At 43.4% G+C, this 26,919-nt stretch overlaps 1 protein-coding gene across 1 annotated transcript in view; it reads right to left on the reverse strand.

The window, feature by feature from the left end:
• Window positions 1–2,560: 2,560 nt before the first annotated feature.
• Window positions 2,561–26,919, reverse strand: part of LEPR (leptin receptor) — a 78,177-nt gene continuing 53,818 nt past the window's right edge. Inside the window, exons 10-19 of the mRNA XM_066597674.1 lie at window positions 24,649–24,848; window positions 22,840–22,997; window positions 20,273–20,426; window positions 20,104–20,186; window positions 18,309–18,525; window positions 15,835–16,014; window positions 11,597–11,692; window positions 9,570–9,669; window positions 5,292–5,367; window positions 2,561–5,059 (exon numbers count right to left, since the gene is read on the reverse strand). Of these exons, the coding sequence (XP_066453771.1) occupies window positions 4,268–5,059; window positions 5,292–5,367; window positions 9,570–9,669; window positions 11,597–11,692; window positions 15,835–16,014; window positions 18,309–18,525; window positions 20,104–20,186; window positions 20,273–20,426; window positions 22,840–22,997; window positions 24,649–24,848 (2,056 nt within the window). The 3' untranslated portion in view covers window positions 2,561–4,267. The remainder of the gene's footprint in view (window positions 5,060–5,291; window positions 5,368–9,569; window positions 9,670–11,596; window positions 11,693–15,834; window positions 16,015–18,308; window positions 18,526–20,103; window positions 20,187–20,272; window positions 20,427–22,839; window positions 22,998–24,648; window positions 24,849–26,919) is intronic.

A 26,919-nucleotide genomic window follows, 5' to 3' on the forward strand; every position in this document is an offset into this window, starting at 1 on the left:
TTGAGATCAATTGGGTCTCAGCAGTGAGACTTCCACCAATCAGAAAGTTATCCTCTATCTTGAAGAGAGGGGATCCTGGTACAACCCCTTTAAAGAGATTTTCTGCTAATTTTGCCATGAATGACTTGTGATTGGCAAGGTGGTCAAGTGCCCAATGAATGGCACGCAACTGTCTCAGCTTCTTCTGGAACCTGACAAGCAGGGACTGGGCTCCTGCGCTGGATCTGGGTTTGGGAGGGGCACAAGAGAGGGGAGTATGCCTTATTTTTTTTCCCTGTCTATATAATTTTTTCACTCTTGGAAAACCCCTTTAATCCCTTTACTGCTGCAGTATTCTGCTTGCTCTGGGGTTGCTGTGGTAGCACCAACAGAAAAACATGTGACCTCTACTTCTAAAAAAAAACCAATCAGTGCAGTGATGTTACCATGGCGATCTCAGAGCCAGCATTAAAGGGGTTGTCCAGTTACAAATGGACCTTTTTAAATTAGATCCAAATGAGTTAAAACAAATACTAAACTCTCAGCCCTGGCGATCTAGCGCTGCAACCCCGAACATTGTCCAGGTCTGTGTCGACAGTGGAAGTCAGGTGATCACTGCCTGTCAATCAGAGGCGACAGCATTACTGCCTGTTGTCCTCACATCCTGGGTTCCATGATGCCTGAAGTTCGGAACAGTGCTGCCTCTGATTGGCAGGCAGCAGTCACCTGACTTCCACCATCAAGACAGCGCTGGATCGTTGGTTTTATTGTTTTAACTCATTTTGATCTAATTATGAAATGTCAATTTGTAAGGCTCCTTTTAGACGAACCGGTTCTCTTTTCCGTGAGCGAATGAGCAGTTGACGTCACCGCCGGCTCGTTCGCTCTCATGCAGCCTATCTAGACAGGCAGATTCATCGTTGACTCATTCCTCATTCAACAAGAATCGTTAAGTCTTCCACATTAGCGAATGTGAAAACGTTAACGAGCGCTGTTTAAACGGATCGTCAAGTGAACGAGCCACCGGTGATTTTTATGTCGGCATAAAAGAAACAATGAGCAAATAATGAACGGTTCTCTTTCGATGTCCAGTTGTTGGCTCGCGTTTAGACCAAACGATTATCGGCCACTTTTGCTCGTTTTAACAATTTTTTGAACGATATCGGCCCGTCTAAAAGCCCCTTGACCGGACAACCCCTTTAATTTAAACAGTAATGTAATATCCATGGCCTATCCATTGAATAAGTCATCAGTATCTGTTTGTAGGGGATCGGACTCACCTCACCCCACTTTAGCTGAAGGAAATAAGTGCTGCAGACCCTTCATTGTTTACTAAGACACAGCGCTGTACATTTGGTATTACAGCTCAGTCCCATTATTTTGATTGGTACTGATGTGTCGTGATCTGCAGTACAAGGCACTGCCACAGCCAAATGTACAGCGCTGTGCTTGGGTAAAGAATAAAGAGATGTATCACAAGCTGGAGCATCATGATCCCTTCACTTAGGGGTGGCGGGAATCTCACTATCACCAGTCAGATATTGATGGTGCATTCTAAGGATAGCTAATCAGTACTATATTCCTAGTAAACCCCATTTATAGGGAGGTCATCAATACTATAGTCCTGGTAAACCCCATTTATAGGGAGGTCATCAATACTATAGTCCTGGTAAACCCTATTTATAGGGAGGTCATCAATACTATAGTCCTGGTAAACCCCATTTATAGGGAGGTCATAAATACTATAGTCCTGGTAAACCCCATTTATAGGGAGGTCATCAATACTATAGTCCCAGTAAACCCCATTTATAGGGAGGTCATCAATACTATAGTCCTGGTAAACCCCATTTATAGGGAGGTCATCAATACTATAGTCCTGGTAAACCCCATTTATAGGGAGGTCATCAATACTATAGTCCCAGTAAACCCCATTTATAGGGAGGTCATCAATACTATAGTCCTAGTAAACCCCATTTATAGGGAGGTCATCAATACTATAGTCCCAGTAAACCCCATTTATAGGGAGGTCATCAATACTATAGTCCTGGTAAACCCCATTTATAGGGAGGTCATCAATACTATAGTCCTGGTAAACCCAATTTATAGGGAGGTCATCAATACTATAGTTCTGGTTAACCCCATTTATAGGGAGGTCATCAATACTATAGTCTTGGTAAACCCCATTTATAGGGAGGTCATCAATACTATAGTCCTGGTAAACCCCATTTATAGGGAGGTCATCAATACTATAGTCCTGGTAAACCCCATTTATAGGGAGGTCATCAATACTATAGTCCCAGTAAACCCCATTTATAGGGAGGTCATCAATACTATAGTCCCAGTAAACCCCATTTATAGGGAGGTCATCAATACTATAGTCCCAGTAAACCCCATTTATAGGGAGGTCATCAATACTATAGTCCTGGTAAACCCCATTTATAGGGAGGTCATCAATACTATAGTCCTGGTAAACCCAATTTATAGGGAGGTCATCAATACTATAGTTCTGGTTAACCCCATTTATAGGGAGGTCATCAATACTATAGTCTTGGTAAACCCCATTTATAGGGAGGTCATCAATACTATAGTCTTGGTAAACCCCATTTATAGGGAGGTCATCAATACTATAGTCCTGGTAAACCCCATTTATAGGGAGGTCATCAATACTATAGTCCTGGTAAACCCCATTTATAGGGAGGTCATCAATACTATAGTCCCAGTAAACCCCATTTATAGGGAGGTCATCAATACTATAGTCCCAGTAAACCCCATTTATAGGGAGGTCATCAATACTATAGTCCCAGTAAACCCCATTTATAGGGAGGTCATCAATACTATAGTCCTGGTAAACCCCATTTATAGGGAGGTCATCAATACTATAGTCCTGGTAAACCCAATTTATAGGGAGGTCATCAATACTATAGTTCTGGTTAACCCCATTTATAGGGAGGTCATCAATACTATAGTCTTGGTAAACCCCATTTATAGGGAGGTCATCAATACTATAGTCTTGGTAAACCCCATTTATAGGGAGGTCATCAATACTATAGTCCTGGTAAACCCCATTTATAGTGAGGTCATCAATACTATAGTCCTGGTAAACCCCATTTATAGGGAGGTCATCAATACTATAGTCCTGGTAAACCCCATTTATAGGGAGGTCATCAATACTATAGTCCTGGTAAAATGCTTGAAACGGGTTGACCAGGTATTGAAGGAACTTTTTAACTATAGATATAAATGTGTTAAAAGCAGCAATACTCACTCATCCTCACCCCCGGAGGTCCAGCACTGCAACTCCCACGGCCCTCATGGTTTTTGTTCAGGAAGACCTACGACCTGAACACTGCTGCCAATCAGAGGCTGCAGCAGTCAGGCACCATTCTCCTGGCATCACCGCCCAGATGCTAGGAGCCATGGTGCCAGGAGAACAGCATGTGACCGTTATGGCCTCTGCTTGATTGTGGCAGTCAGGTGGTAGCTGTTCCTAAGCCAACATTGGGGACTATGGGAGCTGCAGCACTGGAGCGCCGGGGGTGATGATGGGAAAATACTGATGCTCTTATTATTTCCATATATTTGCATCTATCATTAAAGAAATTGTCTCACATCTGGACAGCCGCTTTAGGTTGCCTATCTCTATTATATCATTGCACAGTAAAACAACTTCTTAGTTTCACCTACTTTGTACTGAATTTAATTGACGTCATGTCTGATACCTCAGTCACACCCATAGCTGCTTTCATAATTCTTGATTTCCCAAAAATTATAAAAATTTTCTCTACACTCCACTGTCAGATATTTGACGATAGAACATAGATCTTTTCATCTCCCACAATGCATTGCAACGTGGTAAAAGGAAGTCAGCAGAATTTTGAATGCAGCTCTGGATGTGAGTAAAGTAGATGATATTGTATAAATAAAGATCAGTACAAGATAAGTGATTTGAAGGCATTCTTTACAACAATAGCTCACATTTTAAAGAGGTTCAGTTCATTTAGAAATTGTAGCTTAAAGAGGATCTGTCACTGGATACAGTTAGCGGAGCTGGCTGCATAGCTCACTCTCAATGGGTGACGTTGGACTGTGAATGGTGGGGACTATCCAGTTTCAGGCAAGGATCCACGACTCAGGTCCACCACCCAAGTGGAGTGCAAGGAGCAGCTGATTGGCCTATGCCACTCTTGAACTTCAGGCACAACCCAAACACTCAATCCACCCCTAGTAAAATGGCCATCTTTTCACATTCACATTAAACGATTGTGTGCTATGCATCATGGACAATGTATCACGTACACATATCAAACACCTCTATGTCATCTGATGACTGGATCTGAAACTGTGGCATATACGGGCGCAACGTTCTCTTCAGAAAACCTGGGTGCCCATAGTCATTTTCTTTTAGCTTGGAAGACTTCTCTGTCCTAAAATTCAGGTCCTGATATGATATGCTCTCCTGGATGTGGTAGGTCAACAAGGGGTTATTTGAGAAATAATTGTCCTCTTCATTATTTTGGTTGGCATCCAGCCCCAAGTAATAGAGATTTCTTTCAGGGCTGTCTCCTTCAAAACTTTCCTCCTGGTCAGTAGGCTCAGAAAATCCTTCAGATGAAACATTAGAGTTTGAAGATGTCATCTTAGGTTCCTTTGTATGCAATGCAGCCATGATGAGAAATGCTTGGTCCTCATCTCCTAAATTCCCGATAACAATAGAATTGTTTCTCAAAAAACATCCATCTCCAGAGCTGATGCTAATTTTCCTCTCGTTGATGCACTGCTTGCTTTGTTGAGGGTTGCTGATTATGGTTGCATATTTGACACTGGATTGGCATAAGCCATCTCCGTATATGGAAGCCACAGGTTCATCTGCGTACGTGCAGCTGCTAAAATTGCTTGAGTCGCACGCAGAATCGTGGTCGGCGGACAACTTGTCTACTATTGAGACTTTGTCTACATCTTCTTTCATCCACCCTTTATCGATATTCAGATTTTCAAAAATAGCTTCAGGTTCCAAGATGAATGGAAAATCGTAGGCCAGGTGTTGATGGTGCTTCATGAAAAGGTTTTCTAATGTATCTGGCTGGACAAAAACGCAATTACTTATTCTTAGTAAAGCTTGCTCATGCCGGGAAACACATAAATGCTCTACAGTAACTAGATTAGAGGAAGATTCACAGAATGTCAATGATGGATGATTTGTGTTTATTGGCTTAATATCCTAATATGATTTTTCAGAAGACTTTCTACTGAACGTACAAGGACTCTTGTAAATGCTCAGACAAAAACAACTCAACTGATGTGGACAAACTAACCTTTTGAAAATTGACTCCTTGAGCCCAGGAGCAGTACTTGGGGTTGGGCACTTCCTTCCAGAACAATTGCTTCATTCTGAAATACAATAGATATGTTGTGTTGGAAGTCATATATAACATTCGAAATGGTTCATAACAAGTCATGTTTTTTATTTAGTAGGGTTGTCTTATAAGGGAAACCTCTTCTTTAAAAACATCTACTCCAGTGATCAGCTGGTCAACACATGTCTGGCTCCTAGAACCTACAGCGAGCAAATGCTATCTGGTCTTACCCTACTCCTCAAGTAACTGCTGGGGTGAAAATGTAATATCACATGGTGCTCATTCAGATGAGCGGTCAACCATGTGATAGGCCCGTATTTCCCCAGCAGCAGCTGCTGGCCCTTTCTATAGTAGGACATATAGATAGGGGTTCTTTATAAGAAACCCTCCCCTTTGAAGTTTGCTCATTTAAAAAATGCTAAATCAATCCTTATATCCAACAACCATCCAATACAAGATGCTTTTTTTTCAGAAATTTAAATTTATTTTAAATTCTAAAAACAAAAATTCTTGACTTTTTCAAAACCATGCCTTTTGGGCCTTAATAAGCAAGCCATATTTTGGAAATCTGGTATGCGTCACCTTAAAAGAGAATAATTCTGTAAGAGTTTTATACATCCAAGCAATTGTAACATATTTTCAACATTAAAAAAATCTGCACCTAGCAGCGTTTTCAGCAAAACAGCCCAGCACTGCCCGCTATCCTCTGCCACAGCTGTGCCACAGCTGTGGCAGAGGAGAACGATGTTCGCCCATTGAATTCAATGGAGCCGGCAATACAGCCGGATCCATTGAAAGCAATGGACTGCCGGCAAGCACTGGATGAATTTTCGGGGAAGGGCTTAAAATATAAGCCCTTCTCTGAAAACCATCCTGAAAATGTGTAAAAAAAAAAAAAAAAAGTATACTCACCTTTTTCCTGCAGCCACTGTTCAGCCGTGTCTGGCCGGCAGTTCTCCTGAACTGCTTTGTGTAGTATACAGCAGACGGGGATTTAAAATTCAGGAATGGGTGAGTGAGAGCTGCCTCTGATTGGTGAGGGCTGTGACCAATCAGAGGCAGCCCATTCAGCAGGCAGGGATTGTTTAATCCCCGCCTGCTGAATACTACAGAGAGCAGTTCAGGAGAACTGTCGGCCGGACGCGGCTGAACTCCGGCTGCAGGAAAAAGGTAATTATACTTTTTTTTATTTTTACACATTTTCAGGATGGTTTTCAGGGAAGGGCTTATATTTTAAGCCCTTCCCCGAAAATTCATCCAGCGCTTGCCGGCAGCCCATTGCTTTCAACGGAGCTGGCTGTATTGCCGGCTCCATTGACTTCAATGGGAGAACATTGTTCTTCTCTGCCACAGTTGTGGCACAGGTGTGGCAGAGGAGAACAATCTTAGTATATGTTCTCAATGGGGTCGGCGCTGCTGCCGACGGCCCCATTGAGCGCATATACATTGATCGATTTGCGCAGAATGCAGTTACATGCGTTCTGCGAATCGTTGAGTCCTAAAATTATCAGCACATCCGCATCAAAAACGGACATGTGACCGATCCCATTGCTTTGCATTGGGTCTATAAATCTGCAGATCGCAAGCGCGTCTGCAAGTCAGACCCAAAAACGTCCGTGTGACCGAGGCCTTAGGTGGTAAAAGTAGATTGGTACACTTTGCAAATATTTATTAAAAAACACTGAAATTGTGTGAATTTTTTTAAAAAACTGGTGATTTTTCATATTTTCAACCACAGTATATCAAATCTCTACATGCACATTCTACTATTTTTTTTATCAGAGGTTAATTTCCATTTGTTTACTTTATTTTGGAAGCATATTTGAGAAATTTAGCGTGTTTCTGCTTACTAATAATAATAACTAATTTGAAATTAATTTTTAAAATTTAGAAATATATTGTATTTAATTTTAATGTATTTCATTTATCATTTTAATTTATACAACTGCTACTAATGAACAAGTTAAATTCATTTATGTAATAACGAACTGATGTAATAAATTAATGTAGGGGCACGTTCACATGCAGCAGAATTGGTATGGATATTCCGCAGCGGAAAGTCCTCACAATAAACCGCATCAAATCCTATATTACACCAACGGTGAGGATTTGGACACAGATTTTGATGAGCGTTTGCAACTGACTTCACACCTTCATTTGAAAGAGTGGAAATCAGCTGCGGATCTGTGTCAAAAACCATGTCAAAATTTGCACCAAAAGGTGAACTCTACACTATGCAATGACCTATACTAACTATTACAGGTGATTGTAATACAAGGGGTTACCTTGTTGCTAATGTGTGGTGTTTCACAATCATTTCTATTTTTCTCTTCTCCAATCTCATATTAACAGGAGAGAGGGGGAGAGAGGCTGTTAACACTGAAATGTTGGGAAAGTTTGTCACTACTACAAACTTTCCCAGCCAACACTATGAGTGGCAGTCACTCTGATGATGTCATCGGGACCTAAAAAGCACCCAAACCACAGGCAGTTTTTCTAAATGAACCCAAAAACCTTTTATCTGCGGAAGTCATTGCTAGGGGGATATAAAACGAAATCAAGGACACAAAATGCTCTCTTCATTTGCAGGCATTTTAACAACTGGTCTGTTATTAGTGTGCATTGTCATTTTCAAGCAGAGTTTGGTGAAGATCAACGCAGTGTGCACACAATCCGTAACTGGTACTCCAATTTTAAGTAAAAAGGATGCATTAGTAGGCGAAAATCATCTTGCTGTCCAACAGTAGCCATGGAAACAGCGGAGCAAGCAGAGCATTCGACATCAAGCCGCTGACTACATGGAAAATTCTGCGCACACATTTGCAATGTTATCCCTACCGAGAGCAATCGTTATCGTCCCTGAAACCGGACAACAAAGCGAGGCGAAGTTCTGCAAAAATATGTAAACCAGGGGCGTAACTATAGGGGATGCAGTTGCGCCTGGCTTAGGTGCTTTAGGGGGCCCATAAGGTCTATGTTATCCATATAGTAAGCCTAGTAGCATGTATAAGGCATTATAGTTGGGGGCCCTGTTACAGATTTTGCATTGGGGCCCAGAAGCTTCAAGTTAAGCCTCTGACGTAAACTCTAATGGAAAGCGATGGTTTCATGGAATCTTTAGTGTTTGGTTATGAAGCCGCCTTCCATCTTTCGGGCAACAAACGTAATAGTCAGAATCTGGGGAGGGAAAACCCACCTGTCTACGTGGAGCGTACAGGAGACTCCCCCAAGGTGAATGTGTATTGCGCTGTAACCTGTGGGAAGGTATATGGCCCCTTCTTTTTCCAAGAGGAAACAATCCCAGGGATTTTGTACCTGTACATCTACAGACATGGCTTCTGCCGCAGCCGAAACAGATGTGCAACAAAACTTTTGGAGCTTCTGTTTGAATTAATATCAAATGTATATATAGGAGCGTCATTAAATGTGAGTGTTTTAAATCAGGAAGATCATTTCCAATAACCCTGTATACAGAGATGGTACCTGGTTGTGACACCTACATGCCTAGATTATACCGTTGGGCTGACAATTCATATTTCCAATATTGCCCCTATCAGTTGATTAGCAAGGACAAACGGAAGAGGGTAGCACATGACTGCAAAAGCAGATTTTATTATACTGGATTTTTTTGTAGTCTGTAACCATTAGGATACAAAGGTCTGTATATAGAAAAGAGTAGAAGATTTTTGAATCAAGACCATTTACAAAGTTGTTTCAGTTTCTCATTTGGATACTTTGTAGCAATACAAAATTGGTGGCAAATAGTACAAATAAACACCCTCTAAAGTGTATGAATGCTTTCAGAAAATTTTTGACATATATAAAGTTTCGATCCCCAGGTCTCGGGGTGCTCGGACCCCACCAATCGCTAGCACAAAGCAGCTGAAGTGCTCGATCGAGTGCTGTCACTGCTTGCTAGCTAAAGGCAGGCTCAATAGAAAACATATAAGAAACAATGCAGCGCCATTCTGGACTTGCAGAAAGTCTATGAGTCTGTCTTCAACTAGCGAGCAGTGAGACAGCTCAGACAAGTGCTTCAGCTGCTTCATAGGAGCGCTCACTGGACGTCTGAGCGACCGGACCCCAGCGAACAAAACTTTTCACACGTCCCTATGACAAGTTAAATGTTTTTTGAAAGCACAACTACACTTTAAATGTACTGACTGAAATAAAAACACACAATGAGTGAAATATATAGTACAGATAATAAGTGCTTTTCAATTCTTTAGAAATTACCTTTCGCGTGAGATTGCGAGAGTTATCACCAGAAGAAAAGACGTTGCGGTAAGCACAGGTAAAATAATGTATAAGCCCGTGTTCTTCTGCATTGCATCCTCTGAAATAGAAAGATGGTAACATCTACAGTCAGACTTTAATAGAATTTGTTTCCTAAGACATCTGAAGAAATCTGACGGCAAAACACTGGCTATACCAGCCAGCCAGCAATTGGAGAGGGAAGGGAACGGCATGCTTATGAATACTAGCCACGACATGCTTGCAGCTGCTATTCGTTCACACGATTTAAAGGGGTTGTCCTGCGAAAGCACGTGGGGGTATACACTTCTGTATGGCCATATTAATGCACTTTGTAATATACATCGTGCATTAATTATGAGCCATACAGAAGTTATTCACTTACCTGCTCCGTTGCTAGCGTCCTCGTCTCCATGGTGCCGTCTAATTTCAGCGTCTAATCGCCCGATTAGACGCGCTTGCGCAGTCCGGTCTTCTCCCTGGTGAATGGGGCCGCTCGTGCCAGAGAGCTGCTTCTCGTAGCTCCGCCCCGTCACATGTGCCGATTCCAGCCAATCAGGAGGCTGGAATCGGCAATGGACCGCACAGAGCCTACGGTGCACCATGGGAGAAGACCCGCGGTGCATCGTGGGTGAAGATACCGGCAGCCATCTTACTAAGGTAAGTAAGAAGTCACCGGAGCGCGGGGATTCGGGTAAGTACTAAACGGGTTTTTTTTTTAACTGATGCATTGGGTTTGTCTTGCGCCGAACGGGGGGGCTATTGAAAAAAAAAAAAACGTTTAGGCGCGGGACAACCCCTTTAATGCTCAGATAGCCGAGCATTAAAAGCACACCCATGTGAAAAAGGCCCTATTATAAAATTACAAAGGTTAATTATAGCAAAGCTGCATGCTGAGCATCTTAGACCCTGTTAGCAAAAATACAATACCTTTCTTTTACACACAGATACTTTTTGTTATATACACAACATAAGGCCTCGTGTCCACGGGCGGAATTTTGCTGCGGAATCCGGTGTGGGCGTCCATCTCCGAGTTCCGCAGCAATAAAACCCTCCATAGCATGATATGGAAAAGTGATTCTTCATGCACACGAGCAGAAACAAATTGTGGTTTCCACTTGCGGATGAAAAATAACAGCATACTCCATTTTTCTGCGGTTCCCGCATGGACGCTTTCATTGAAGTCAATAGAAGCCGTCCGATTCTCGGCCTGTCCGCAATTGATATTGCATACGGGCCACGGATTCTGCGGGAAAAGTTCATCTGGACTGCGCATGCCGACGGCGAGCCGTATGGACCATCCGCAGGACAGAGAAGCCGAAGAAGACAGGTCCATGTGGCCGTCACCGAAGGAGACGACAGGTACGCAGGGTCACCTGCCGCTGTCGGCTGTGTGTATTTGGCCTTACTGTATAAAGTATAATTTAATACTTTCACAGACCACGAGGTAAGCTGTGACATCTAACAGTCTGACGTCTCATGTACAGAGATGCAACCTTTACGGATGCAAGAGGTCTGTGCTATGGGAAGCAGTTGCAATAGAAGCCTACGGCCAGTATGTCGTACAGGTGAGTCGCTGCCACCGGAGATCGACTGCCATGTATTGGATGCCATCTATCTGAATTTTATTGGTGATACCTGGCAGTGATGTTATTAATGTTTAAGTACACTTGCCCTCCCATGCAGAGCATACAGCTAACTTCCATTTTTAGTAAAGTTCAGTTTTTATATGTGTCGCTTCTGTCTGTCACCACTGCGCCGTATACACCACCGCAGTCCCTGCTGCTATACTAGCATTTATTTCCACCTTAAGAGGCTCCTATTTATCCATGTTTGCTCCGTCTCTATTTTTGCATTTTGTGTTATTCCAAAGTATCTTGCAGACGTGTCAAGGAAATGTCAAGGAAACACACAACTATCGGAATTTCTGGAACATCAGTTAAAGTGAAGGAATGTTACCATCCTTTGTAGTTTAACTGAAAGCATGCGGTTTATATCAAGAACCTTACCTCTAGAGATGTCATACGTGATGATAGGGCTGCCGACACCTTCCAGAAACACCGGAGTCAGGCTAAACTTATATTTCTCAATAGCAAAAAAGTGATCTGTAAAAACACACAGATAAGAGCGTGAGTGGATTTTACTAAACAAGTGCCAACATGTCTGTGAATTGGTATACAGAGCAATTCAGTCTATTGTGGGGTTGTCTCTGACAAAGTTGTTCTGCCTGACCTGACCTGCTTACACAGCAGATGGGTTTGTTACAATGTGATACCCTGTATACAGAATTGAGTTACATTATTATGACCACCAGCTAATATCCAGAGTAACCGCCGTGTGCCGCACGGACCGCAGCTAGACGGGCCGGTAGGTTGTCGCAGGGATCTGGAGTCTTGCTGACTGTAGTTCATCTCACAGTTACTGATGTTTGCGTAGAGCGAACACGACAATTGAGGTGGTCCCACAAATGTTCAGTTGAGTTCAAGTCTGGGGAATTAGGGGGCCAGGAAAATACTTGGAAGTCTTAGTCACGCTCTTTCAACCACCGATGGACATTTCTAGCCACGTCACATTGTCTTGCTGGAAGATCCCATCTGCCCCGTGGAAGACAACAGCATGTATGGGTGTACGTTATTTACTGGGATGGAGTCATAACCAAATCAGTTCCAAGTTCCTTCCACATGGATGAACAGCCCAGGGAATGCCACGGAAACTTCCCCAGATCAGTACGCTGACGCCACCAGCTCACCCAGGGGCTGCAGGGTGTTTGTTCTCCTATGTTTTTTGCCTGACACGCCAACATCCATCCATTTGATGCAGCAGAAAATGTGACTCCTCAGAAATGGCAAACCCTCTGACAATCAGCGGTGGTCCAATTCTGATTCTGTCCACTTCGGAGTCCCATACACAGTAGGGTTTGCTGAACTGTTACTACATACATACTGGTAGCCCCCTGGTTCATTTTCATGATGATCTGCCCCACTGTAGCATATCAGTCGTCCCTCGCACACCGTCATAACCAACGATCACCTCTCACATCAACGCATGTGCTGCTCCGCAGTTTCCACATCAGTTATTCCCAATGGTACCATTTGTCCACTCATGATACACTTTCACCACAGCGGCACGCGAACAGTCCGCAAACTGCGCTGTTTGACAAATACCATCACCCCTGGCCTAAGAGCCAATGGTCATCCCTTTATGCAACTCTGATAAATCGCCCATTTTACCCCCGACAGCAACAAGTGATATGTGAGCAAACGGCCTATCGTATACCTCATATACCCACCAAGCCAGTCCATGACATGTCACTTCTTCCATGGGTTGCCATTGTCTAAAGAAGGAGGTGGTCATAATAATGTGGCTGGACTGTGTATGAGTGACAGGCAGTCCCCCATACGTTGTACACAGTAGCAGCCGTAATATCTGACCCGTACTGGACTTCGGACTTCAGACTGAGAGTTTCTTAGTATCTGTTCACATTTTGTTTCTACTTCATGCTCATCATAGCCAGCACACATAATAAAGGTATCCATAAATCTGCATGTATTCAGCATATACCAAAAGGGAGTCCTAGCAGATATGAACGGTGATACATTCTAACAAACTTTCATTTGCGTTAGTCAGTCTGGAATACAGACTATGAAAATAAGGCCGACCTCAGACAGACATAAGTATCAGTGCAATGACATGCGCACCCGCTGCTTGCTGCCAATACCCAAGCACAATCTTGACGTACATGCTTGTATATTACGCTCTAAGATAGATTTTTTTGCGTGGGTTATACGTAGAGATGAGCGAGCACCAAAATGCTCGGGTGCTCGTTACTCGGGACGAACTTTTCGCGATGCTCGAGGGTTCGTTTCGAGTAACGAACCCCATTGAAGTCAATGGGCGACCAGAGCATTTTTGTATTTCGCCGATGCTCGCTAAGGTTTTCGTTTGTGAAAATCTGGGCAATTCAAGAAAGTGATGGGAACGACACAGCAACGGATAGGGCAGGCGAGGGGCTACATGTTGGGCTGCATCTCAAGTTCCCAGGTCCCACTATTAAGCCACAATAGCGGCAAGAGTGCCCCCCCCCCCTCCCCGCACTGTCAGCATAAAGATCGTTCTCCTCTGCCATAGCTGTAACAGCTGTGGCAGAGAAGAACGATGTTTGCCCATTGAATTCAATGGAGCCAGCAATACAGCAGGTTCCACTGAAAGCAATGGGCTGCCGGCGATCGCGGGATGAATTGTCGGGAAGGGCTTAAATATAGAAGCCCTTCCCTGCAATTCATCCAGAAATGTGTTACAATAAAAATATATACCGGCGTATAAGGCGACGGGGCGTATAAGATGGCCCCCCAACTGTCACCTTATACGCCGGGAATACAGCGGAGCAAAGAATAAAAATCATTACTCACTTCTTCTGACGTTCTGTGGTGCTCCTGCAGGCTGTCGCTCCCTCCTGGTCCACGGCAGAGCATTGCTTTCTGGACGCAGGGCTTGAAATCCCCGCCTCCAGAAACACACGTGCCTTCAGCCAATCACAGCCATTCAATGACATCATTGTCATTGGCTGTGATTGGCTGAAGGCTCGTGTGTTTCTGGAGGCGGGGATTTAAAGCCCTTCGTAGAGAAAGCAATGCTCTGCCGTGGACCAGGAGGGAGCGACAGCCTGCAGCAGCGGCGCAGAACGCCAGAAGAAGTGAGTAATGATTTTTATTCTTTGCTCCACTGTATTCCCGGCGTATAAGGTGACAGTTGGGGGGTCGTCTTATACGTTCCGTCGCCTTATACGCCGGTATATATTTTTATTGTAACACATTTCTGGATGAATTGCAGGGAAGGGCTTATATATTTAAGCCCTTCCCGACAATTCATCCCGCGATCGCCGGCAGCCCATTGCTTTCAGTGGAACCTGCTGTATTGCCGGCTCCATTGAATTCAATGGGCGAACATCGTTCTTCTCTGCGACAGCTGTTACAGCTGTGGCAGAGAAGAATGATTTGTCTTCTATATGTTCTCAATGGGGTCGGCGCTGCTGCCGCCGGCCCCATTGAGCGCATATAGAGAAGAGAACAGGAATCGCAGATCGCACATAGGTGCGATCTGCGATTTCTATGGCCTAAGAAGGACCGTTGGGGTTCTTGAAGCCTAAAATAACTCCTAACGGTCTCCCTATAGCAGCAGCACTTTCCCTGATTTATGTCAGAAGGCATCTGTGGGCAGATTTTAATACTCGGGTGACACCTAATCTCACCAGCCACTCACTGCAGGGGGGTGGTATAGGGCTTGAACGTCGCAGGGGGAAGTTGTAATGCCTTCCCTGTCTTTCTATTGGCCAGAAAAGCGCGCAAATTTCTCAGGGAAGAAAATGAAAGTAACCCGAACACCGCGTGGTACTCGTTACGAGTAACGAGCATCTCGAACACGCTAATATTCCAACGAGTATCAAGCTCGGACGAGTATGCTCGCTCATCTCTAGTAATACGTAAATCTAAAAAAAGCAGGTGTGAGTAGCCCAATAGAAATTAATGGGCTATTGGCATAACGTGTCGCATGTGGGGAAATTACTGTAAGGGGACACAAGAGGCATGGCTCATAAATAAAAAAAATTGCAATTGCTCACAGGTTGTGAGGTATGCTACAGGTCTACAATACAGAAGCATGGTATGGTGCCTCTGTGAACCATCAAACACAACTGCTGTTCGTCTCTTATAGTATAGTATGTGCCAATGCAATTCTGATCTGGCGATAAACTGACGCCATAGCTAATAGTTTTGCATGTGCCCCTGTTAATACATATTGATATAGTGTGGTGTTGGAGGCTCCTGTATTGTATATACATTAAATAAATTATAATGGGCCTTATATACGGGGGCTTTTAGGTGGAACGATTATTGTTCAAAAAATGATTTAAACGACCAAAAGTGAACAATAATTGTTCAGTCTAAACGCGAAGCAAAGACCGAACGACAAACGATAATCATTCCTCGTCATTCATCATTGGCTCGTTATCGTTCAGTCCCTCTCAGTCACTAATACAGTGAATATGAACAAGCAATTTCTCGTTTGAATGAGCCGACGACGTATCTGCCTGTCTAAACAGGCTGCACGAGCGAACAATTGCGTCACTCGGTCGTTCTAACAATAAGTCGGCTCGTCTAAAAGGATCCCTACTTCATCTTATCGTCTCCCCCCAGTGATAACAACTGATCATAGGGAACTATTCATATGAAAGCCTAATGATTTCACAAACCTTTAATGTAATATCTACGGACATTGGGGGGGATGTAAGTCCAGCGCATTTGCGACCTTCTTCCAAGGTTCTTCCATTCCAAGACAAACCCCAGGAGCTCATACGGTACTGGAGGCATTTTCCAGACTGCAAGTACGGTTTTATTCAGGGCGTACATGTCCAACGACTCCATTGCCTTCACTTAAAACGAAAATACATCTGATGAAAACCTGGGCATATATACAATAGTATGAAAGCACATATAACACAACAGATAGGGTCTCAGCACCCCCCACTCATCAATAGCTTTGGCATATATGGCACCACTTTACCATCAATAACTAATCTTCTGCTCTTGACAAATACATGCTCGGTTTGTGAGCCGTGTGAGGTCATGGTGACAGAATCCCTTTTTGCACGCAGAACGCAAATGCACAAAAATTCGCATAACCGAAGAGGGCAGCACGCAGAAAAAAACGCACTTGGCTGCATTTGTCTGCACATAAAGTGCGCTGTCCGCTAATCAATGGCTGAATTCATGAATGGGTGAGTGCTGCCTTTGATTGGCTGAGAACAGGGACCAATCACAGGCAGCTCTCAACTGTCATTCAATAGCTGAGAGCTGTCTCTGATTGGTCACAGTGCTCAGCCAATCAGAGGCAGCTCTCAGCTATTTAAAATCCCCGACTGCTGAAAGCACTTTAGAGCAGTGCAAGAGAAAAGCCTGCTGGATGCGCCTGAGCGCCGGCAGCTGCAAAGAGTTGAGTATATATATTTTTTTATTTTTTACACATTTTAGGAATGATTTTCGGGGAAGGGCTTATATTTAAAGCCCTTCCCCAAAAATCACTGCAGGGCTTGCCGGCAGCCCATTGCTTTCAATGGAGTCAGCTGTAGCGTCGGCTCCATTGAATCCAATAGAGCCGGCTGTAGCGCCAGCTCTATTGAATTTAATGGGAGAACATCACGGTGTCACAGCTGTGCCAGAGGATCGCGATCTTCACTATATGTTCTCAATGGGGTCGGCGCTGCTGACGCCGGCCCCATTGAGCACAAAGTGAAACCCCTGGATGGAGCTGCCTGATGAATGAATAGAATAGTGCACGATGGCCGTGCATTTAGACACAACAATTATGGCTTTTGAGCGATAATTGTTGATGTCTAAATGGGCCTTTAGGGCTCCTGCTCATGGGCGGATATTTGCTGTGGAATCCGTGGCGGGCGTCCGCACCGCAGATCTGCAGCACATAGCATCTATAACATGTTATGGGAAATCGATTTTTCCCACACACTTGTAGAATCCAATTGCGGTTTCTGCAAACGGAGGAAAATCAAAGCATGCTCCATTTTTTCACGGACTTTAATGGAAGCAGTCCAATCTGCAGGGCTTCTGCAATTGACATTGCAGAAAGATCTCAGATTCTGCAGCATCTATAGACAATGACGCAGGAAAAGCAGGAATTTTGAAAAAAATCTGTATGGTGCATGTCCAATGGCAAGCCAGCGAGAGCTGCCTCAGCCAATCACAGGCCAATCCCAGGCAGCTCTTGCTGAATGAATGACAGGCGAGAGCTGCATGTGATTGACTGAGCACCTCAGCCAATCACAAGCAGCTCTTTCAGCAAGCGGGAATTTTAAATCCCCACCTGCTCAAAGAACTGCATTACAAAGCCGGGGACAGCACTGAGAGGACGCAGCTGAGCCCCAGCAGCTGAAGGAAGGTGAGTATGTGGTGTTTATTATTTTTTACACTACCTTGCCTTTTTTTTCAGGGAAGGGCTTATACTTAAAGCCCTTCCCTGAAAAACAACCACAGGATGCCGGCAGCTGGATCCCCCTACCACAGCTGTCATCTGTGACAACTGCGGTAGGCAATCCTTCATTCCCCACGGGGATTTAGAATTCCTTTACCGCATCTGTCACAGATGTGGCAGGTGCAGCAGGGAATTCTTTTTTCCCGCGAGGATGAAGAAAACATCTGCTGCATGCAGCAGATGTTTTCTTCATCCCCGCAGGGGACACGGCAGCGGCGAACAGGTGAGTATTTTTTTTTTTACCCTAAAATCTTTGTTTTTCAGGGAAGAGCTTATATTTAAAGCTCTTCCCTGAAAAACAATTACGGGGTGCCGGCAGATCATTGTCTTTAATGGATTCACCGGCAGCAGCTGCGGCTCTATTGAAGACAATGCGTGCATTCCCTACTGTGCACACATGCCCTATCTTTACAGGCAGGCACCTGTAAAATACGGACATGTGAACACACCATAAAGAATGCATGTGTTGTAATAGAGGAGTGTTTTTGTGTGCGCGTATGCACACACAAAAACATGCTCGTGTGAATTATGTGTCTTGTTAGACCCTTTTTTAAAATCCTTTTATATTTAAAAATTGTGAAGAAAAAAGGGGTGTGGTTAAGAATCACCAAATTTATTAGATGCGCCCCATTTTTCACCATCACACAGCACTATTATTGATAAAGCATTACTGTACATTACCTTTGCTTATGTCCTCTGACAGAGTTAAATTGTGGTTCACTTTTGACCGCCCAAAAGAGTTGATTGCTCGGACGGTCAGAGTCACTTTGCTGTGCTGTAAGGTCAGGATGTAGCTTGTCACATTGCCCACATACATGGAGGAGGTGATGCTATCAGACACCTGCTGTACAACTTCATACCCCTGGATGCTGCATAGTGACTCCTCCTTCAGTAATGGCTGCATAGAACAAAGAATGCAGTTATCCATTGTGTATGAAGTTATAAAAATCAGACTCCACTGTTCAGTGCCTGAAGATGGTGGTATTTAGAGCTATTATTATAACTTTCCACTTTTAAAGAAACACTCCAGGTAAAACTGATATTGTGTTTGCAGGTCCTCAGGGGTGGGGCATAATATAGGGATTCTCTCATAGGTGTTCTATCATTCCCATGCTCCACCCTCACAGCCCTTTCACTTGGCAGAACACAGTTTATCAGTGTCGCCTAAAGTGTTACTTTAAAGTTAGATTCCCCTTATTGAGGCTCATTTGCCTCAGGCTAGTTGTGGCAGCTGCAGGATTATCTTCTCTTCTTCACTGGTGGCTCAGTTGCTTGTAATGTATAATTATTTAATCTTTTCTGAAAAAGAAATCAGCATTTCATATGCTGAGTTCATGGAGAGCTTGTGCTCATACACAGTAGCCTATCTGAACAAGAAGAGCTCAAGGATGGATATACCGCTTGAGGAGCTGGTTCGGATGCATAGGGCCCAGAGAGGAGCAGGGAGCACAAATATGGGGATATTATTACTATCTGGGGCACTATGGATGAGGAGATTATGTAAAAATATGGAAATCGAAGGCAGGATGCTGCAAAATTCAGGAGCCAAAGATGTATGTGTGTCAATTTCGTAGGAGACAATTTGTGACCAGGAGAAGTCATTATGGTGGTCTGGGCCAGTAGCAGAAGAAAGGGAAAAATTAACAACTCCATTCAGAAGGGATGTCATCCCTGATCACAGAGCTCCACCCAGTTTGCCTGCCAAGACAGGAGGTGAATTTTAGACTTGCCTAGACTGTAATAGACAATGCAGTAAAGCTGGAGTCATTGATGATAACTGTGCGTTCTGGAGAGGAGCTAAAATTCTAATTGAACACCAGAGACATGGTCAACCATATTTCAATGATAACGGCTTGGTTATCTCCTTCCTCCCCATTAGGCTGCCAGCCCTGTCATCTCCAAAAAGACAAACTTAAAGGGGTTGTCCCGCGCCGAAACGGTTTTTTTTTTTTTTTTTAAACCCCCCCCCCGTTCGGCGCGAGACAACCCCGATGCAGGGGTTAAAAAAACAACCCCCACAGCGCTTACCTGAATCCCGGCGGTCCGGCGTCTTCATACTCACCTGCTGAAGATGGCCGCCGGGATCCTCTGTCTCCATGGACCGCAGGGCTTCTGTGCGGTCCATTGCCGATTCCAGCCTCCTGATTGGCTGGAATCGGCACGTGACGGGGCGGAGCTACACGGAGCTACACGGAGCCCCATAGAGAAGAGGAGAAGACCCGGACTGCGCAAGCGCGGCTAATTTGGCCATCGGAGGGCGAAAATTAGTCGGCACCATGGAGACGAGGACGCCAGCAACGGAGCAGGTAAGTATAAAACTTTTTATAACTTCTGTATGGCTCATAATTAATGCACAATGTACATTACAAAGTGCATTATTATGGCCATGCAGAAGTGTATAGACCCACTTGCTGCCTCGGGACAACCCCTTTAACTCCACTACATCTCCAATAAAATAGATTTTAGACATATTTACTTTCCAAACCAGAGTAATTCTGTCTCCTTTCTGGATGTAATTTTCTGGCATAATTCTCCAAAATTCTGGCCCTCTCGAAGGTTCTGAAAAATAAATAAATACAAATAAGACTTGACATCAGTTTAGTCACTTTCCTTGGCCACTTGGCCCTCACTGATAATATTCCAACCTTTGATATCTTTGACTTCTGTCTTAGTGGCGATGGACCAATCACTCCAGATGTCAGACAGGTTAACCAATTGGCATCGGACTTGAATGGTGTAAGCTTGACAGGCGCCTACTTGGAGTATGTTGGCAGATTCATTGTTGTAAATGTCTACAACCTTGGGGATGCAGAGGTTTAATACATGACTTTGTGATTACGTCAATCTTCTGAATATCTTTCAGTCTACATATAGCGTGGCCAATTCTGACAATAACCTTAAATGTGGCTATTGTTTCAATTTTTTCTATATAGTCCCTAAATTTTGCTCTATCTGTGAAAGTCAACGACTCTCTTTACTTGTAGCCACCATTAAAAGGAGCTATGCGAGGTTACAGTATGTACAGTGGCATACGTTACAGCCTTCATCAGAGATGTGTAATGGGAAAGTCACCCAATATATAGACCCCCAAGGGGTGGCTTAAATGGGATGTGAATGGGGCCTTAGGAACTACCTGTATATAGCTCCCATTGAGATCAATAATTATTTTGTGTACAGGAGGCTCCCTCTAGTGGCGACTGCAAGGACAAAAAATGTTAAGATTAAAAAGGAATGTGTCATTATAAAAGGGTGTGTTCATGCGTTGCTGGTTTGCTGTGAGTTTTGTAGCAGATTTTAACCCTTCAATTTAATTCAATTGAAAGGGTGAACTTTGCTGCAGATCTGCACTAAAATCTGCAGCAAATCAGCAAGGTGTGAACACTCCCTAAGGCCTCATTCAGACAAGCGTTGCTTAAGAGCATGAAAGGTGAACACAGAAAGCGCTTCTATAGGAAGCAATGGGTTCCTATAGAAGCGTTCCCATGAACGATTGTTAGACGCAGTAAATTAGCACATCTAACAAAGATAGGACATGCATGGCTACAATGCCCACATCTAAGGTCCGTGCTGCGCGAAAAGATAGGACCTATCCTATCTGTGGTGAGTGCTGAGCAGAGTTTCCATAGACTCCTATGGGAGCAGGAGTTTATGGAAACTCCTACGCAAGAAAAGAAGATTCCCCGCTGATAACAGCAGGACATTTAAACTGCGAGGACTAACAGGAATTTAATTCCCGTGGCAACTAACAGGAATTTACAACAGGACATTTAAAATGTTCTTCTTGGCAGCATGTTTTAAATGTCCCACTGTAAGCAGCTGGGAATTCCTCCAGCCTCGCCGCTGGGCAATTCCACAGCAGCTGGGAGGAGTAGGGGACTCCCTCCACCTCTCTCCAGGGAGAGAGAGGGGGTGGGGTTACATGGCTTTCCCGGAGAGCGTGGGAGATTCGGGGCTAGAGGGATCCAGCCCCATAGCCCTGCCCTTCTAGCTCTAATGTGAGATGCCATGTAACCCCACCCCTTTCTCTAGCCCTGCACACTCTGTCTGCGCTATGGGGATATCCCTTGGGGATCCCCATAGCAGAGAGAGACAGAGTAGGCTATGGGTTAACATTCACCATAGCAGGGAGAGACAGAGCAGGGCTATGGGGGATTAACCCATAGCAGGGAGAGACAAAGCGGGGCTTCTTCTCTTTCTCCTCCTGGAGCAGCTGTGCTTTTTAAAGCATTTTAGCTCAGTATATGTGTGATTTTTTTTTTTTGCATACCTATACTGTGCTAAAACAGCGCTCGTGTGAATAAGGCCTACATGAGGTTCTTATGTGAAACTTATTTGTTAGCATTTTTGTTATATTTTTTTCAATTGTCAATTTCACAACATGTATTTAATAAAATGTTAAAATCCCGCAGGTCTCACACTGACCACTACGACTAACAACAGTCTGACACATCCTGTTCTATAGCAAAAACAAACTTCTCAGCAGTCATTTCAGTATCATCACAGTCAGGATTACAATAAAAAGTGACATCTGAATACAGATACCACAGAATCAACCATTCTCAATAGGTGAAACTCACAGCTTACCTCCTCCCCCTCCCTGAACAGGTTACAAAACATGCCAACATAGAAGCTAATGGGTCTGCATCTTTACAATGTATCTATGCCTCAGGAGGCTGCTATAAACCATATCTCTAAATGCTGTTATCTGCAGCTCAGCAAGATGGCCGCCCCTATAGTCATGTCTAGACGATGGAATTTAGAGACAATAGATAGAAAATAGAAAAATAGAAAAAAACAGGTTAGAAAATAAAAACTGTTTCACTATCCGGTTTTAATAAGTTAAAAAAGTACAGGTGATAGATTCCTTCCTTTTCACTCGGTATAAGAGATTTGGGCAAGAAGAAAGCAACAAGACCTGTAAGGATAGATTCTAATGGTATAGAAAGAAATCTGCTGCTAATATGTTACTTTATATGTAACCACTATACACTAAAATACGTAATAAGTAACAATTCTTTAGATACATTGAATTATGATACACAGGCTGCTCTCAGATCCAAATAGACTATTGCGATTGCTGCGTCATTAATTTCTGAATTTAAACAATTTTCACAAATATCTATATTTCTACTTCTGTCTATGATAACTTCCATCAAAGATGCGTATTAGTTGTGAAGATATAAGAGCCGCTTCCTCTTTAGGGATTGAGTACCTGCCATTCTGCCTCCAGTTCTTGCACCCGATAACGGAGCTGGTAAAAGACATCATCAAAACCTAATTTTGGCCGTCCCCATGTCACATGTATATGTCTTGTGTCGTGTTCAGCATCTACCATCTCAGCCTGAAGCATCGGTGGAGCGTTCGGCTTTACTATATACAGAAGAGACAAGAAAGTCTATATAACACCATAGTATATAACGGAAGAGCCATGATAATATAATTAGTAAGGAAGAAAGAAGACACAGGTCCATCAGGTTCAACCTAAAATCCTACAGTGTTTATAAAGAAGAAGAGATGTATGAGGTTCTGCAGCAGCTGAGGTCTAGAGATCTGTATTACAAGTTTCTGCACCAGGTAGTGTGTATAATAAGAGGTTCTGCAGCAGCTGAGGTGTGTAGTGGGAAGTTCTGCAGGAGAAGATGTGAGCATTAATATTTCTGCAGCAGCTGATGTGTATATTATGAGGTTCTGCAGCAGCTGCGGTATATTTTATGAGTTGAAAGTCAGAAGCCGAATGGACCCTATTGACTATGTCAATGTGGTCCATTCAGTTCCATCATATGACGGTTCTGTTTGGCCACAATGACTTCTAGATTTTTAGTCATGTTTTGCAAGCGGTCATGTGTCTAAGCCCTAAATTCATTTGAAGGGGTGAAATCTGCTGTGGATCCGCACCAAAATCCGCATCAAATGATTCTGATTTTGATATGGATTTGCTGATGATTTTTTTTCCACTGCGGTGAATCTGCATCAAATCTGCTACCTGTGAACGCAGCCTAAAGGAATTCAAGTGTGTGTTCACACAGGTGGGTGCTGCCCTCTTGTGGAATATTCTGCTAGTGCATGCATTTTGATGCAGGATTGAAAATAGCAGAATTCTGCCAGCAATTTCGCATCAAAATTCGATTTCAGTGCGGAATTCTGGGATACCAATTCTCTAATTCTGCCCTTGTGAAAGCACCCTAAAGCATCGTTCACACGAGCGGATTTGTGCCGCATGTTATTTTTGCGTGTAAGATGCAGTGAATAGAATTATTAGGCAGCATTTCCTATATTGGTGCATATCACCAATGCGCTTACGCCCATGTAGATTGAGCCCTTACTGTGCATCCTCTTACCTGTTCAAAGATGTGGAAATTCCACCCTCTCCCTGCAGGTGGCGACAAATAGACATGAATACCAAACTATGAGAAAAGTTCAGGTATTTGATGCACTAAGTAGTATTGGGGTTCCTCACTGCAGTGACTGGGGGCTTGACAAGCAGTAAGCCATTGTGTTGACTCTGTGTAGGGAAAAGTCTGCATTCCCACATCTCCTATGTATGCCCTACGCAAATAAATTTAAAAAAAAGGCTCATAAAGCGCAGGGATTTTTTCCAACTTTTTGAATTTGTTGTGTTCTGCACCCCTGTGAACTCCTGGGGAGCTCCCTGGAACTCATGCAGCTCTCTATCTTTGGCCATATTTCAGGGGGGCGTAAAATATGATTTGATGGTCACCATGTTATACAGATCGAGGCAACTACCGTGTTTCCCCGAAAATAAGACAGTATATAAATTTTTGTTCAAAAGCGTTTAACTTTTTTACATGTATAGCTGCCTGGGCACTATTTAAATTGACTTTTTTAAATTAACTGTTAGCAGGGCTTAATTTTGGAGTAGGGCTTATATTTCAAGCATCCTCAAAAAGCCTGAAAAATCATTTTGCATCCTCAAAAATTCTGAAAAATCATGCTATGTCTTATTTTCAGGGTATGTCTTATTTTCAGGGAAACGGGGTATGTAATTGAGTGAGTGTCTTACCAACTTCAATGGGCTTCAGAGACACGGGGGGCGATCGCAGCGTGCCGCCTGGATGTTGTATTTCAACCCACATGTGGTATATATACATCATCTTAATTATTTTAAAAATGCACTGATAGGAGCCGTCCTGCTGCAAATCACAGCGCTTTATGGTAGAAGTGTGGTACTCTATATCTGTCACAAACATATAGTTTTTGTCCCTGGAAAAAAAAGAGGATAAGATAATGCAATTTATATTTAATCGTCAACATATTAGTAATATCAGCTGTAGCACTAATACTAGGAGAGGCAATCATGTCAGCGATAGACCTCTTTGCAGAGTCATTTCCTCCATGAAGAACTGCTGCTGTGGAGCGCCGTATGCAGGGACATGTACAGAACGAGCATAAGGAGGTGCAGCGGAGAAGGGATAGTATTGGGAGTATTAGTAGTATCCTTGGTAGTAAAGTATTGCGAGTAGTGGTTCTATCAGTGGTAGTAGTACCACTAGGAATAAGAGTTGGACTAACTTCTCATGGGCGAGCGCAATATTGGCCGTGATTCCCCATATTGCACTCGCCATACATGTGAAGTCCCCAACAATGGGAGAATCACAGAGTTTCTCCCATTGTTTGCAACAGGAGATCCCGCATCGCGCGCAGTTTGCATATGGTTCGATGCTGCCACCAGCCCCATTGAAAACAATGGGCGTTGCAATGCAAGAGCACGCAGCAAGATAGAACATGCCGCGATTTGTATCCCGCATCGTGGTGCCATGCAAGAGAACATCGCTCATGTGTATAACCTCGTTCAAAAGAATGGGGTTCATATTTGTGCGTCTCGCAACGCACAAATCTCGCACGATTTTACGCCTCTGTGAAGGCAGCCTAACAGTAGCAGTATGCATGAACGTAAAACTTCGGGAACACGGGTTTCGTAAATAAATATCTTCCTGCTTTATTTAAACAATAGTTCTCTATCTCCATCAGGATGGCTTGAGAACGCGGTTGGATTACAAATGGTGAACAAGGTTTTTATCTAGTGGGTTAATATATGTATCCCTGGTGTCCAGTGGGGTAATGTTTATATCCCTGGTGTCTAGTGGGCTAATATGTATATCCCTGGTGTCTATTCGGTTAATATGTATATCCCTGGTATCTAGTGGCTTAATATGTATATCCTTGGCGCCTAGTGGGTTAATGTTTATATCCCTGGTATCTGGTGGGTTATTATGTATATACCCTGTGTCTATTAGATTAATATTTATATCCCTGGTATCTAGTGGGTTAATATGTATATCCTTGGCGTCTAGTAGGTTAATGTTTATATCCCTGGTATCTGGTGGGTTAATATGTATATACCCAGTGTCTATTAGGTTAATATTTATATCCCTGGTATCTAGTGGGTTAATATGTATATCCTTGGCGTCTAGTGGGTTAATGTTTATATCCCTGGTATCTGGTGGGTTAATATGTATATACCCAGTGTCTATTAGGTTAATATTTATATCCCTGGTATCTAGTGGGTTAATATGTATATTCTTGGCGTCTAGTGGGTTAATGTTTATATACCTGGTGTCTAGTGGGTTAATATGTATATCCTTGGCGTCTAGTGGGTTAATGTTTATATACCTGGTGTCTAGTGGGTTAATATGTTTATCGCTGGCGTCTAGTTTTTGTCTAGTGGGTTAATATATGTATCCCTAGTGCCCAGTGGGTTAATGTTTATTTCCCTGGTGTCTAGTGGGTTAATGTTTATATCCCTGGTGTCTATTAGGTTAATATGTATACCCCTGGTGTCTAGTGGGTTAATATGTATACCCCTGATGTCTAATGGGTTAATATGCATATCCCTGGTGTCTAGTGGGTTAATATGTATATCCCTGGTATCTGGTGGGTTAATATGTATATACCCGGTGTCTATTAGGTTAATATGTATATCCCTTGTGTCTAGTGGGCTAATATGTGTATCCCTGGTGTCTATTAGGTTAATATGTATATCCCTGGTGTCTAGTGGGCTAATATGTATATCCCTGGTGTCTATTAGGTTAATATGTATATCCCTGGTGTCTAGTGGGTTAATATGTATACCCCTGATGTCTAATGGGTTAATATGCATATCCCTGGTGTCTAGTGGGTTAATATGTATATCCCTGGTATCTGGTGGGTTAATATATATATACCCGGTATCTATTAGGTTAATATGTATATCCCTGGTGTCTAGTGGGCTAATATGTGTATCCCTGGTGTCTATTAGGTTATTATGTATATCCCTGGTGTCTAGTAGGTTAAG

Source organism: Eleutherodactylus coqui, chromosome 3 (genome assembly GCF_035609145.1).
Source record: "Eleutherodactylus coqui strain aEleCoq1 chromosome 3, aEleCoq1.hap1, whole genome shotgun sequence".
In the NCBI taxonomy this organism is placed as follows: domain Eukaryota; kingdom Metazoa; phylum Chordata; class Amphibia; order Anura; family Eleutherodactylidae; genus Eleutherodactylus; species Eleutherodactylus coqui.